General features: G+C 37.5%; 1 protein-coding gene across 1 annotated transcript in view; it reads left to right on the forward strand.

Annotated features, from left to right (window-relative positions):
• The window catches only part of COL1A2 (collagen type I alpha 2 chain), a 38,065-nt gene that overhangs the window by 11,138 nt on the left and 11,385 nt on the right, over nt 1-15,542 (forward strand). The window contains exons 10-34 of the mRNA XM_006157479.3: nt 152-205; nt 597-650; nt 1,296-1,349; nt 3,178-3,222; nt 3,520-3,573; nt 3,680-3,724; nt 4,085-4,138; nt 4,641-4,739; nt 4,848-4,892; nt 4,990-5,088; nt 5,574-5,627; nt 5,747-5,854; nt 6,187-6,240; nt 6,347-6,445; nt 7,363-7,416; nt 7,879-7,977; nt 8,363-8,416; nt 9,149-9,202; nt 9,355-9,408; nt 9,670-9,723; nt 10,697-10,741; nt 11,899-11,997; nt 13,247-13,354; nt 14,007-14,060; nt 15,034-15,087. Of these exons, the coding sequence (XP_006157541.1) occupies nt 152-205; nt 597-650; nt 1,296-1,349; nt 3,178-3,222; nt 3,520-3,573; nt 3,680-3,724; nt 4,085-4,138; nt 4,641-4,739; nt 4,848-4,892; nt 4,990-5,088; nt 5,574-5,627; nt 5,747-5,854; nt 6,187-6,240; nt 6,347-6,445; nt 7,363-7,416; nt 7,879-7,977; nt 8,363-8,416; nt 9,149-9,202; nt 9,355-9,408; nt 9,670-9,723; nt 10,697-10,741; nt 11,899-11,997; nt 13,247-13,354; nt 14,007-14,060; nt 15,034-15,087 (1,647 nt within the window). The remainder of the gene's footprint in view (nt 1-151; nt 206-596; nt 651-1,295; nt 1,350-3,177; nt 3,223-3,519; nt 3,574-3,679; nt 3,725-4,084; nt 4,139-4,640; nt 4,740-4,847; nt 4,893-4,989; nt 5,089-5,573; nt 5,628-5,746; nt 5,855-6,186; nt 6,241-6,346; nt 6,446-7,362; nt 7,417-7,878; nt 7,978-8,362; nt 8,417-9,148; nt 9,203-9,354; nt 9,409-9,669; nt 9,724-10,696; nt 10,742-11,898; nt 11,998-13,246; nt 13,355-14,006; nt 14,061-15,033; nt 15,088-15,542) is intronic.

Genomic DNA, 15,542 nt, shown 5'->3' on the forward strand with positions numbered 1-15,542 from the left:
AGGGAAAGATAGTTGTTGGTTAAATATCTTTTGGGATCCATATTTTTAAGTGGTACCTTTCTCCATTATTGTATAAACCAAGATGGCCCCACTCTTGTCTGATTATTGACTGCAAAGAAAGTTTTGACTCTGCAATGCTTTCATATTTTAGGGCCACCCTGGAAAACCTGGACGACCCGGTGAGAGGGGAGTTGTTGGACCACAGGTGAGACTTCTTACAACAATACATAGTCCAAATATCACCTCTCAAATAGAAAATAGTTGCTAAAACTAGCTTTAGTCAAAATGACAATATAAATGCCACTCATAACACTAATGGAAGACATCTGAAAAAGAAAAGATCCTAGTAAAGAATGCATACATGTTTTAATGCAGATAATGTAATATTAATGCAGTGAACATGCTTTAAGCGACTAGACTGTGTTTTCTATAAATACCCAAGTCTTAGTTACTCACAGTAGAGACTCTGTGCTTAGACATACACTAGTCTTTGATTCCAAGCTTGAGCTTCAATAAGAAGAAAGACTTTGGAGGGAAGAAATCTTTATCATTTTATGTATAACGAAAATTCACCTGCTCCTTTATTTCTTTCTAAGGGTGCTCGTGGTTTTCCTGGAACTCCTGGACTTCCCGGATTCAAGGGTATAAGGGTGAGCACCTTTTTACCCAGATGAGAGAAAATGCCAATTATTTTTGGGAAAAAAAATCAAGTATATTTAAACTCCTGAGTGACATATATGAGAGAACTTCATAAAAAATGGGAAAATGCAATTAAAGTATGAGTTTATTTTGGCAGGAAAAAAATTAGAAATTGATGTGAATTCTTTTCATAATACATATTTTCCATGAACTTTTTAAAGATCTGTCATTCTTTCTTTAAAATTCTTGGAGTTTTCCAAAGGGGAGAGAATTGAAGAGTAAGGCTGATTGAAAGAAAAGTGGGGTGTAGTTTTTTTCAGTCTGTTCATAGCTGCCAACAAATGGGATTACCACCAAAAAAGACTGTATAAAATATGTATTACTTAATGGTATTTACCATCATCTGAAAATTATAAAATTATGAAGGGTAAAAAGGACGTGAGAAAACATCCAGTCCTATATCTTCCCTTCTTAAGTGCAGGAAGTTAGTGACTAATGTAGGGTCATGGAGCAAGCTAGTCTGGAGCAGAAACGCTCGACTCCATTCTACTGGAGCAGTCACAAGATTCACCCAGGACATACTAACTGTAAAGACAGATTTTGATTTGACCAAGCTATCATGGAACAGCACTTCATTAATAAGGATTACCTTTCAGGGACACAACGGTATGGATGGATTGAAGGGACAGGCCGGTGCTCCAGGTGTGAAGGTAAATACTAAATTAGAAGCATTGTTTTTAACCGTTGATTATAATTCTCCATCACCAAAAAGTATATTTTTCTTGAAGACTACCCATATCTTAAAAGGTATCTTGTTTCCTCTTCTATACTTCAAATCTTTCAACAATGGAGACTATGTGATTCTGCGACAAAAGACCAATGATTAATATGTATTTAATTCAATGTCGATTAACTGATGAAGATAAAGAAATGATGTCAATATTTTCTACCTCCATTTTCTTTTGTCCTACAATTTCAATTGATTTCTGCACACAAAATAAAAGTAAATAAACATATAATCAGATATTAGAACACTATGTATTAGTTTAAACAGTAAATTCTCCTTTGTCGTGCACTAATTAGATAGGTACATTCATGTCACAATACACTTCCAACCTCTTTCCTCTGATTTATCTGTGCACACTCAAAAAAATTTTAATTAGGTAATTAAAGTCTCAGAAGTGTGTTATCTCTTGGCTAGGCTCTTCTTTGACAGCATTTTCAACTATAAAATGTTCTCTTTCCTATTAAGGAGATAATGTGATATTAAAGTGAATACCAACGTAATTACAAATTAATGAGTAACAAATACTAGTGGGACCAGAAATGAACATGAATATGGAGAATCTCTTCTAACTTTCCAGCTGCCACACAAATGGATAAGGTCAAATTCATTCTCCCAAGAGACCAATCTAACAGCTCAGACTACTAATCACAGTATCATAAAATGTTAGGGCTGCAAGAAGCATTAGAGATGCCCTCATCTTGCAGATGGGAGAAACTGAGGTTTAGTGAGAGCAGGTGACTTGCCCAAAGTCACACATCTAATGGTAAGAAGGGTATAGACTAGAAACCCTGACTCCCATTCCAGTGCTTAATCCCAAAGAATATACTCCACATAGAACCCTAGAAATGTGAAGTCTTTTATGGTTTCCTAAACCATGTTTATTCTACATCAGATTGTCATGAAGGAAAGTTCTTCTATATGTGTCATAGCATTAAATTACCCCAATATCAACACAGGACCATTGTTTTTACTCAGGATAAGAATATATATTGGAAATAAATATTAGAGCTCTAAAAATATTCCAAACCTTGGGAACCAGCAGTTAGCGTAATGGCTATGTCACTGGACTCCCACGTAGTCGACCGCGGTTCGTGTCCCGGACCCGGTGGCTTAAAACTCACACCGGGTGCGTGTGCGTGCGTGCCCAAGATCCCAAGAGGAGAATGGAGGAGAGGGATTGCGGCGTGACCATCCCCCCTGGGGGGTGATTTCTCGCTTTCTGTCTCTATGTCTCTATCTGTCTGTCTGGTGAGGGCACGCGCCCTACAGTGAAAATCTCTCCAAAAAAAAAAAAAAGAAAGAAAAATTCCAAACCTTCACATTTTCATGCATATTTTATGGAAATAATAACACTGAATATTCAAAATAACTTTTAAAAGGGTAAACATGATTACATTGAAAGCATGCATTTTTTTCCTTACTATCTCTTTTTGTGATATCATTTCTAATACATAAGCCTAGTATAAAAAAATATTCAAAATTTAAGGAGGAAACTGGAGAGGGGAGTGTCTTCTAACAACCACATCTTCTTAGTAATCTGATATTTGGTGTTCTTTAAATAAAAAGTTTTACCAAGTTTTGAAACTTACATGTCCCTCATAATTGAGTAGCACTCTATATGTGTAAGAAAAAATGTTATTTTACAAAGTATGTGACTGGTTCAAACTGGAATTGTAGAGTAAAACTTACACATCAAAATAATAATAATAATATCAATAATAACCAAAGTTCAATCCTTCTGCTCCATGTAGGGTGAACCTGGTGCCCCTGGTGAAAATGGAACTCCAGGTCAAGCAGTAAGTATTGATTGCTTTTTTGTAAGTCTACATGTGGGTATTCTTTACAAGCTGGAACTTCTTTCATGTTTTTGCTAATTGCCATTTCCCTCAGCATCATATTGTTTGATACTTTTCTAATAACTTTCAGCACACTTAATTGAAACCCACTCACTACCTTGTAGTTGGAATTACAACAAGATCTATTTATTTTTAGTGGACTCTTGCACATGTTGGAAATGGGACAAAGCAAATGATACCTGTGACTTTTTAAAACATTAGCATTCTGGATTTTATTGAAAATATTTCTGCTTCTAGGGAGCCCGTGGGCTTCCTGGTGAGAGAGGACGTGTTGGTGCCCCTGGCCCAGCTGTAAGTATTTCCATTTTCTTTTTCTCTTTTTGAATCCCATTTTAAAACCCTCTAATGACTTCCACTTAACTTCCCACTTGATTTTTCCTCTTCATTTTCTTCATAGGGTGCCCGTGGCAGTGATGGAAGTGTGGGTCCTGTGGGTCCTGCTGTAAGTTTTGGCATGGGAATATTTGGCAGGGGTTAAGAGTTTGGGTGGGACTATATTCTGCATTAATACAAGAGAACATCATTTTAGACACTTCATCGAATGTTCTACAAGGACCTTTTCATTTATAAGTAATATAGGCTATGTATATGACTGGGGCTTTTGATTGACATGTAAAGTAAAATCTACCCTACCTTGAATACATTGGCTGTCTTCCCTTTGATAAGATGCTAATGACAACAGACTAGCTGTCAGATGTATCTTTGCTAATGAAAAAAAATGAAACCACTTAAATCTTTTGTTGTTGTTATTTTCTTCATTTACTTGGAGGAAGTTTCTTACATTTTTCTGCTTTGCTTTCAGGGTCCCATTGGGTCTGCTGGTCCTCCTGGCTTCCCAGGAGCCCCTGGTCCCAAGGTAAAAATACTGGTGACCAATGTCACTACCTTGATGAATTTTTTTCTATGATGTGAAAGATTGGAATTGTGTTTTCCAAAAGAGAAATAACTATGAATAGTTACCTTAATTAGTCCCTCCCTTCAAAATGGATATAGAATGACCAGTATCTTCACTCCAAGTTTAAAATAGATCGTCTCTCTGCATTTGTATATTATGAGCATAGATATATATGGCAATATGGAAATTCTTTCTATAAACTTTGTATGGGATACGCTCCCAAACTAGTCAGGACTAAAAACCAGAGTTGACCACAGAGAAACAGAAAGAGTGAAGTACCAATAATAGCTAAGATGAAGGGACTAGGCTAGGAAAACAGGAGACCAAATTTACATCTTGTGGTACCAAGGTAAATTTATTGTAGTTTTCAAGAAATTGCATAAAACTCGATGTCCTAAAAAAATGGAGATATGCTGTTTCATTATTTTCTGGCTCATTCTTAACTGTCATTTTCCTCTTTTAGGGTGAACTTGGACCTGTTGGTAACCCTGGTCCTGCTGGCCCTGCGGGTCCCCGTGGTGAAATCGGTCTTCCAGGTCTTTCTGGTCCTGTTGGACCTCCTGTAAGTAGCCATTAGCATTAATTGTATTGAGTAGAAGAAAATGAGGAGGAGGGCAAGTTCAGAATATTCCAATTAATTGATATCCCTATCCTTTCATTTTCCTCACAGGGTAACCCTGGAGCCAATGGCCTGACTGGTGCCAAGGGTGCTGCTGTGAGTATTACTGAGCAAATAAAACATGCTGCTGTGGTCTTAAAGCTTTTAGTGAGTGTCATCACCTCATGACGACCTCTGCATTTTCCTTCGACAGGGCCTTCCTGGTGTTGCTGGGGCTCCTGGCCTCCCTGGGCCCCGTGGTATTCCTGGCCCTGTTGGTGCTGCCGGTGCTACTGGTGCCAGAGGACTTGTTGTAAGTGGCCATGACTCTGGCTTTTATCATCTTAAAATACCAGCTCTACCATATTTCATTACTATCTAGATGTCCTCTTTTAGCTTTACTATTCTTATTTTTTTCTTCCTTAGCATTTTTTCGGCTAAACTACTTATATAAATATATGCAATGTAATGTAACTACATTTACACACCTCTCCAACTTTCTTAATATATTATCTAAAGGTAAATAAAGCAATATTCTGCAATGTTGGTTTTATCCTTTCAACCAAGACCGTTCATTCCCTTGTGGAGATTTTTTTTTTAAAACTGTTTGAATATTCCTCGTTTTTTTTTTTTTCCACAAAACTATCTCCTGTAAGAGATTGAGATATTAATCAGGCATGTTTCTTAGAGAATTTGAGCTTCTAGTTACATGACCCATAAATATTTTCAAGAGATTTGTCTGTGAGAGAATTTTGACAGATGTTTGCCATTTGACTACTGTTTTGTATGGAATTCTAGGGTGAGCCTGGTCCAGCTGGTTCCAAAGGAGAGAGTGGTAACAAGGGTGAACCTGTAAGTACCTTTATATTCACACGTTTTTGGTGTTACCTTTTTAATCTAGTTTCTCTAGCTAGGTCTGATATAAAAATTACTTTCCTACTTCCCTCTCTCTTGTGCTTTTCATTAAACAGGGCTCTGCTGGGCCCCAAGGTCCTCCTGGTCCCAGTGGTGAAGAAGGCAAGAGAGGCCCTAATGGTGAACCTGGATCTGCAGGCCCCGCGGGACCTCCAGGGCTGAGAGTAAGTTCCAAATGTTCTTGACACCCCAGCATATGATGGCACCTCTTCATTGGGAATTGGTCAAAATTACTGAGTGTGTTTTCTAGATGAAGGAAGCATCTGCTTTCCATCTGTTTTATTCAATCAGTGACTCTCAATTTGGTATGTTATAAAATTGGTCTGGAAACAATGTTGACCTATTTTTGCAGGATTCCTTTGGGGCTTGAGTGAAGTATTTTGGCTTGGTTTATGTCTGTATCTTCCCCTTAGGGAGATCACGCCATGTTTTTAATAAACTCAGCCTTATCAAGGGTTTTCTCTCATTTCCTTCTGTTTCATATATTTTCTTGTAGGGTGGCCCTGGTTCTCGTGGTCTTCCTGGAGCTGATGGCAGAGCTGGCGTCATGGTAAATTGTCTATATCACTAATGTTTTGGGAAGGAACTTGATTTTTCTGTTGGTGGGTGAGTCATTAGCTTTAGTATCGTCCTCCCCACCCCTTTCTTTTAAATAGGGCCCTCCTGGTAATCGTGGTTCAAGTGGTCCTTCTGGAGTCCGAGGCCCCAATGGAGATCCTGGTCGCCCCGGGGAGCCTGGTCTCATGGGACCCCGAGTAAGTTTCAGCTCAACTCTAAATGACTCATATCTGGCATTGTTTCCTTCTTTAGAGGGTTGGATAATATTGAGATAACAATAAAGTCAAAAGTAGATTTGTAAGTATACTTTCTGATGGTTGCCTTTTTAATTTAACTTTATCAAAACTCAGTAGATATTTTTACATATTTTTAATTAGTTCATAAATTCTCTGTTTATCATGTGTTACAATGGCTATGAGATTTTTGAAAGAATAGATCTATTTTAATACATCCAAATTAGGCTGATTCTCCTATCAGCACGAATCTTTTATCTTAGTTTGTGAGTTTTATATAAGGTGTTCATGAAATGTATTAGGGCTATACATTATTAGTTTATTAGATTCATAAGTCAAATCATTTTTTCCAGCAATCACAAAGTGCTATAATGTATTCAGCATCACACTAGCTATGGAGCAATGACCTTTAGATCCATAGACACTCTAATCCATAGCAATAGAGTAATATTTTTTTGCCTCCATAATCTCCTATGGGTGAATATCAACTGTAATTGTACCATAAACAAGTAATAGGGATACCAAATATTGCAATAAAACAATCCACTTTGGAAATTGCTTACTGAAAATATTAGTTTTTCTATTACAAAGTAAATAACATGATACATTTTGCCCATATAGCATGTTACTTAACAGTTCCAGGAGGTATCTGTAGATAGGTCAGTTGCACTGAAATTCAATAAAAGGAAAAGCACAAAAAATAGGAAAAAAAAATTTCAGAGCTTTTTATACACCACTCAGCTAGTGGCTAATATCCCTAATGATTTACCCTACGCAACAAACAAAAGGGGAAAAAGTACTTCTGTGAGATTTCAATTAATTTAAGACTCACAAATGTGAGTTACAGTGCTAATATGGAAGGACCTTAATTTATCTTATAGGGTCTTCCTGGTTCCCCTGGAAATATTGGCCCAGCTGGTAAAGAAGGTCCTGTGGTAAGTATTGCTCATTTTCCATTATATTTTCAAGGGCACTTATTTCATCCTTATCAAGTCTTATTTTGTGGCTTATTTATACATGAGTACATTGAAAATAAGTATCAGCCACATACATCACCTGGGAATGCATAGTAATAGATTGTAATTATGGGATCCAAATGAACGTGGGACTGAAAGCAGAGAAGGGTAAGGAAAACCACGGCAGGGAAAATTGAAGCAGGTGACAAAGGTGGGGAAAGGGAGAGGAGAGAGGGAAATTGTGTACATATAAGATTGAATTGGCTATGTGTGTACCGACATCCTATTTAGAAGAGGAAAATGGATTCATAATTTATTGACACTTTAAACAAGGAACTGCATTCAGAAAACCATTCTGTTTCATCCCGTGACAGCATCATAAGTTTGAGGTTGTGTAACCGTGTTGATGCTGGGCAAACTTTACATAAACTCTGGTTTCAGGGCCTTCCCGGTATTGATGGCAGACCTGGTCCAATTGGCCCCGCTGGAGCAAGAGGAGAGGCTGGCAACATTGGATTCCCTGGACCCAAAGGCCCCACTGTAAGAGTCACAACTTTCTCTCTCTCAGTAACTTTTGGCCAAACTCTAGCATTTCCTCCTTATCAATCTAGTTTACCTCTAGGGAGTTTCTTCCAACATAGGAAAACTATAGGCCACTCATTACCTTAAAAGTTTACCTCCAATGTATCCCAGCATATGTGCTAAAAACCTGTCTTCAGAGTTACTCACTTCTGCAGAAGCAGATATATCTCTGCCTCCAGAGCTGCATGGTGCTGGCTCACGTCTTAAATAACAGAAGTCAAGGATTAGGAATCTTACGCACACACACAAAGCAAGCAAGAAATTAGCATTGCAAACTCGTCATGGCTAATTTGACATTCAATGTGTAATGTTGGTTTTGGTTTGGTTTTGTTGTTCATTATAGGGCGATCCTGGCAAACCTGGTGAAAAAGGGCATGCTGGTCTTGCTGGAGCTCGGGTAGGTGCTAACTTCTGTATAGATCTGTTCACATAGAATTCTCTCAAGAAGCACATATCCTTTAAGGCCATCTGATATCATTCTATCATTTTCTTTCCAACATGGCATCCCCAATGATCCTTTTACCATCATAAAATGTACAACATGTAGAAGGTAGTAAGTTATAACGAATCAGAATATAAAGTCAAAAATATTTATAGGGGATAGCAAGTTGGCATGGTGATTAAGGCCCTGGATTCCCACCTGGCTGATGATCGTTGAAGTCCCAGGCCAGAGGCTTGAAAATCACACCAGGCACATGAGCATGCATGACCAAAATCCCAAGATGATGAGAATTGAGGAGAAGGGACTGCAGCATGGCCACCTTCCTAAGGGGTGATTTCTTACTTTCCCTTTTACTGTCTTTCTCTGTCTTTTTCTAGCTAGTACACTCATCCTATGACAAAAACCTTTAAAAAAAGAAAACACCTTAAGAGAAGCATTTGGCTTTTATCTTTAAAGGGGTATTAACATGTGGGTGCATTCTCTGGTCTTTATAAGTTGCTTTCCATCCATTGACTTCCCTTGAGCCATATCGAAAGTTAACAGGCACTATTTGAACCTTGGCACAAACCTACAATGTGTTTAATTTGTGCTAAAATGACAAATTTGTCTTGCGAAAGTAACACATGAGACTGAGGCACTCTGAAACTGCCTGATGTATAGGTAACCATCAGCTTTTCATGTGTCTAGGGTGCTCCAGGTCCTGATGGGAACAACGGCGCTCAGGGACCTCCTGGACTACAGGTGAGTATTTCTCCCACTCTTGTACGTTTCTGCACTAGAACATATGTAGCTCGTCCCAATGACCATCTTCCTTTTCCAGTCCAAGAGTTCTATAGCTCGACAGCAAGAATGATCTTCACTGCTATTTATGCTATCTTTCCTGTCATTTTTAGGGTGTCCAAGGTGGAAAAGGTGAACAGGGTCCTGCTGGTCCTCCAGGCTTCCAGGTAAATCAACTACAACATACAAAATACTGCCGTTGGTCACACTTGCTAGCTGTAAATCACTGAATCCCTCTCTCCCATCACACAGAACATGATTTCAGAAATGAAATAAAAATACATTTCTCTCAAAGCCAAATTCGTGTAATGCTTTAGCAACACACAGTAGTGCTCATGTTGATATTCGGTAGCCTCTCACAGACCCAATTATTAACAAATCCCCTGAATATAGCCATATTACAGAGATTTGTATTTCTTTTCATTTAGGGTCTGCCTGGCCCTGCAGGTACAGCTGGTGAAGTAGGCAAACCAGGAGAAAGGGTGAGTAAAATAAATGACAGTTAACTCCTACACTTGAAGATACCCCTGTTTGATACTTTACAGCAGTGCAATTATAGACAATATAAAAGGAAATTTCATATTTTGTATGTTAATAATAGTGTTCTAAAGATGTTAGTGCTGATGGAGAGGATGAGTCGTGTTATTTATTTAGTTCAAATTATTTTATGGATTGAATGACACAGCACATTATGAAAGTAAGCTCTATCAATGAATACTTCATTTAAAAGCCTTAATTTTTTTTATTTCTCTTGGTAATGTTAAAATACAAAGTATTTCCTTCCCCATAGTGAAAGAGTAAATGCACTGATTTTCCATCAAACTAGACCCTGAAAAATTGCTTTTAATGTTTTTCTTGGCATTCAGACATGACACTGCTATCCACAATCAGGGCATGAGTTCTGAGTCATTTTCTCTGTAATTGTGATGAATGTGCCTCAATTCAGTTACATTCTGTGGCCTGGTCTCCTTTGTCAACAATGGGGCACATTAAGGAGACAGCTGGTCAGTAATAAAAGAGGTACACATGGGTATACAATTAACTAGGTAATGTACAGAATATGATAATTTCTATTAAGAAGGCAGTCTGTTGTATAGCTAAAAATAAGCAGTGTCTGATTTTGTTCATTATTATTTATCATATTATCAAAGGTGACAGTCTGTTTTGCCACTTTTTTTAAAAGCAATAAATTAAGTAATGGGAAACTTAAGTTTCCTGATACCAGGATCTGGGGTGGATGCATCTTTGATGTCAGCGGAATTTTCTCTTTCTGGATCCTTCCATACACAACTGAAAGCTCTGTCATTCTGATTAGCCCATCAACTTAAACATCCATGCTGGTACAGCCCATCCAGCTTTATTTCACTCTTCCAGACCTTTCAAATATCATAATCTTAAGTGAATTTGGAATCATACATACATAACATGCTTTATTTATTCTCATGCTTTGTTTAGGGTCTCCCTGGTGAATTTGGTCTCCCTGGCCCTGCTGGCCCAAGAGTAAGTGTTACTTAATTAACTTTTATAAAGTTCTGTGTTTTCAAAAGCAGTAGTGCTTTCTCCCCACAGCCACTGCTGACATTGCAACAAGTTCCTGATGCTTTTCTGTAGTCAAGATATAATCCTTAGGGAGCATTAGATTTCTGCAGTTTTAGTAGACCTTTTTGTTTAGTTCCTCATTTTTCATATTCAATAATCATATGATCATAAGAAACATAAATGAACTAATATATATATTATAGTCAGTGATTTATATAGACAAATAAAATATATTTATGAAAATAGTTTGTCTTAAAACAAGGGAAAGTAATATCTTATTAAGATCTAAAGTCAATTTTTGCAGTGTGGGTTGATCTTCCAAGTCTAGTGCTGAACTCATGAGTCCAATCTTATAAAGAAAAATAAAATTAGATAGATTTCATTTGTCTATGTGTATTAACATAACTAGAATTAGTTTGTCCCTAAAGTGTCCCATTATGTCATATATCTAGGAAGCTCTAACAACATTAGTGTCAAAAAACCATAATACTACAGAACCGAGATATAACAAAGTCCTTTGAAACAGTTGCAATGTGGGAATGTGTAATAAATATTCTGGGTCATATATTGCTATGCTATAGTAATATTCTATGCAAATGGAGAGAGATTTAGATGGATGGATAGACAGATATATATTCTCTGTTGAATATTATAACTATTACATTATGGCCTGAGGTAATAAAAAGGGAACACAGATATAAGAATATCTAATCTTACCCATGCATGATATTGTTATTCAACTAAAATGACATAGTCTTTTATTTTCCATACTGTGCATAAATGCCATCTTATTTTTTTTTAATCTATGGATCTATCACAGAAGACCCAAAAAAAAAACAGGGGGGGGGGAGTGAATTCCAAAGGTTGAGTGTTATACTCTAGAAGCAATAAATTTTGGATTTGTAGTCACAGAACAGTAGAGCCAAATGAAACTCTAGAGATCATCTCATCCACCCCTCATTTTACTAGTGAAGGAATTCGAAATGAAGAAATCTCAATTTGCTAATAAATGGAATAACCAGGACTCAAAAGCTGAACAGGTGTGAACTCTGGTATGTGAAACAGTGTGTCTTAAAGTGATGAATGTTGAAACACTTTTTCTAATTGCTTTTTTACAGGGAGAACGTGGTCCCCCAGGCGAGAGTGGTGCTGCTGGTCCTTCCGGTCCTATTGGAAACAGAGGTCCTTCTGGACCCCCAGGGCCTGATGGAAACAAGGTAACATTTTATGTTTTATATATATATTGCTGGTTTGGCCCAATCTACCCTAGAATAAATAGATCCTATACAAGAATAAAACTATTTTTCATATTGATTTATTTCCAATTATTTGATAGTTTCCATGTCAGTAAAATAGCAGTCTGATTCCAGTGAACCTAGGACCTGAATTATTCCCCCCCTCATTTTTTTTAATGGGAAGGTGGGGAGAATCTCTGTTCTACAAACATAAATGAATTAGAATGTTAATATAGGTTTTCACTCCTTTCTCATCACACCATTTATGCTTTTGTTTTAATCTAGAAATATCACATATATTTGGACATATTTAAGAGAATAATTCTTTTTCTCAACATCTGACCCTGTAGAGTAAAATTTCAAAAAGTAATTTAAATTTTTGTAATAAGAAAATGTCTGACTAAGAGATGAAAATTTACTGGATACTATATTCATTCTACATTATAAGTCTGAAAACTGGTGTTTCAAAACAGACCCTGTGGTTTAGATTTTAAAATATATGAAATTATACTTTTCTGAAAAAAACAGGTATTACTTCAGCCATGAGGAAAACTCATATTACTTCTGATTCTTAGCTTTATAGGAAGAAATGTAAACATTAGTTGTGAAAAGCAAAATTGTACGTGCAAAGTTCTCATTGGGAAAATAAGGTGAGAGAGAGAAAAAAATAAGAAAGAAACCATGGTTCTGTGAGGTAGTACTTTCAAAAGGACTCTTTCTCTCCGAAGGTAGTCAACAGGTTTTAAGTACATGGAATTGTAGGCTTCTATATAAAAATGGAAACTATTGTCTCCACTCTTAAATATATTAAAATCCAAACGTCTCTCAAACTGCAGAGCTCTGTTTAATGTTTTCAGTATGAGTTAAGAAACTTATCCCTGACAAATATTTTTAGGCAAACTATTTTTTCCCTTTCATGAAGAGATTTTTCACTCTCTGCTTCCCATCGTCCTATCCTATTTTCCATGCCCACCTTCTCTAAAAAACTGGCAACAGATTATAAAGGAATTACAGCCACGCACTGTCACTACCCACTTGTCTTTAGTCCCCACGTCATTAAGAGCATCTCCCCCCGTTATAGTCTCCCTCCTCTTAATAACTTGCCTTTGTGTCTCTAAGCAAGCCAAAACATCATCTACTAAATGTCTAAGTTGGAATTCTTTAAGAGTTGGATTCTTCGTGGTCTTCTCTCACCACCGAAGTCATTGATTTTACATGTGTCTAATTCAAGGGTGAACCTGGTGTGGTCGGTGCCCCAGGCACTGCTGGTGCATCTGGTCCCGGTGGACTCCCAGGAGAGAGGGGCGCTGCTGGCATACCTGGAGGAAAGGGAGAAAAGGTACCTGCTCATGCATATTGTTGCACTCTAGCACAGGAGGCTGGCAAGGATGCCCAGTGTTTTATGATTCCTGGCAGACAGTCTGGTAGCATTTTGATATCTATCTATATACATTTCCCTCTGCTGCCCAGTACCTACGCATTTCTAAACTCACTAATCTGGCAAAATTCCTTGCTACCATGGAATTTCACACAAACAGATGGTGTTGAGTAATACATGAGGCTCATTTTAATGCCACTAACAATAATGCCTCATCTTGCCCTAATTAATGGGAAGAAGCTATATTGAACAGCTGTCAACCGTGCTGCTGCATTAGTTCTGCCATAAGAGTGATCAGGCACTGCAGCCTGTTGTGATGTCGCCTACTAATTCTGTCCACATGAATTTGTACCATGCTTGATTATGCTTCAGGAAGGTGTATGGAAATCAGAAAAGAATGTTTGACATTAATTCGGAAAGGGCCTTGAATTGTTTTTTCCTTTTCTTTTTTTCCCTCTTTCAATGTCTACAGAGCAGTGAGGAAACAAAATAGTACTAAAAAATTTAAATGATGGAAAATTTTGTAATATCTCTTATACCAGAACACTTGGATTCATTCTGAATCCCTAATTTGGTTGGCAAACAAAAAGTTATTCTTGTTTTATACTTTCAGGGTGAAACCGGTCTTAGAGGTGAAGTTGGTAACACTGGCAGAGATGGTGCTCGTGTGAGTACACTTTTGTTTGTACTTAGATTTATTTTTTATTATTTTATTTTATTTACATCTCATTCTGTTGAATTGAGAAGCTTTCCAAAGTAGAAACACACACACACACACACACAAAAAAAATCATTGAAGTTTAGTAGGATACTATTCCATTTCCCTCTGGATCTGTGAATAATACTACTATTTTACATGTTCCAAAAGAAAAACTCAACAGGAGTTATCCCTTTGAAAATAATATACTGAATTACCTAGTGTTAACTATACCATCTTACCTAGTGTTAACTATACCAGTAACAAACTACAAACCAAAAGCTCTGGGTTTAATGGGATTTAAATGATTTTTTTACAGTAATAATAGGGCTTTAAAAGAAACAGTAATTATCTTACATTTTTAAGAGCCAGAACCTCTAATGAAGGACTGAAGTTATTCTACTGTAGGCCCTGGAAATTTATCACTGAAAGAGCAGCTCCAAAGATTAGCTGTTAATGTCATAAAGATGTCAGAGATAATCCCAGAAAGGTATCATTACCTTACTAGGTCTTCAGCAGGCATGTCACTCGTCCAGGCCACATTCTGCCTTGGTGCTTTCCTCATTGCCTCTCCCTCAGAACTACAGTGAGCGTAGCAGTAGCGTAGCAGTGCTAGTGCTTCCTTTGAATCACAGCTTGAACAGCTCCAAAGAAGGCTATTGATGAGACTTTTTCAAGAGCAGAGAGTTCAGATCTCTGAAACTGCTAACCTGCCCTTGACTTACATACTTCCATAACCTTTATTACTGGGCTACTCACCTCCTGAGAGTGGCTTCTAACAGTCTTGATAATTAGAACTGAAATGCATCAGAGGCTTTCTTGATGCCCAACCAGAGTGTACAGGAAAAGTGTTCAGTCACTGGAGAAGCAGAGCAAAGGAGAATGGCAAGGTTCACTTTTGATGGTATGAGGTGTTAATACGACATTTCTCTTTTGGTACTAGGGTGCTCCTGGTGCTATAGGTGCTCCTGGTCCTGCTGGAGCTGCAGGTGACCGGGTAAGCATGCATTTCTACCAGATTATGACTCTCTGAGCTGATAGAAGTATCTAAGATTCCTGTCTCACCTAGTCCTAAAAAACACCAGCAATTCATTTTTAAGGCTTAGTATAAATCTCACTTATTTAAAAACCTAACTGTCGTGATAGAGCAGCAGGAAACAAATGTTAGGTGTTTCAATTTCTCTTTTCCTTCTTATAGATGTACCAACTATCTGATCTATACTTTAATCCCTATCATTTGTTTTAAAGTCTTTCCCTGTTGCCCATTAACAATATCCTAATGTACTGAGCCTTCTCAAAGCCTTCAATTGTTTAAAAAAAAAATCAATAGAATACATATTGTGCCCATTGAACAGTCCACTTAAAATAGACCTTATTTATTGTATTGCAAAGATTGCTGCAAATAGATCAGCCCTGTGTCCATCTGATAATTAAAATGTCTTCCTCCTGGTA

This window comes from Tupaia chinensis, unplaced genomic scaffold (assembly GCF_000334495.1).
Source record: "Tupaia chinensis unplaced genomic scaffold, TupChi_1.0 Scaffold000544_1, whole genome shotgun sequence".
Lineage (NCBI taxonomy): Eukaryota > Metazoa > Chordata > Mammalia > Scandentia > Tupaiidae > Tupaia > Tupaia belangeri.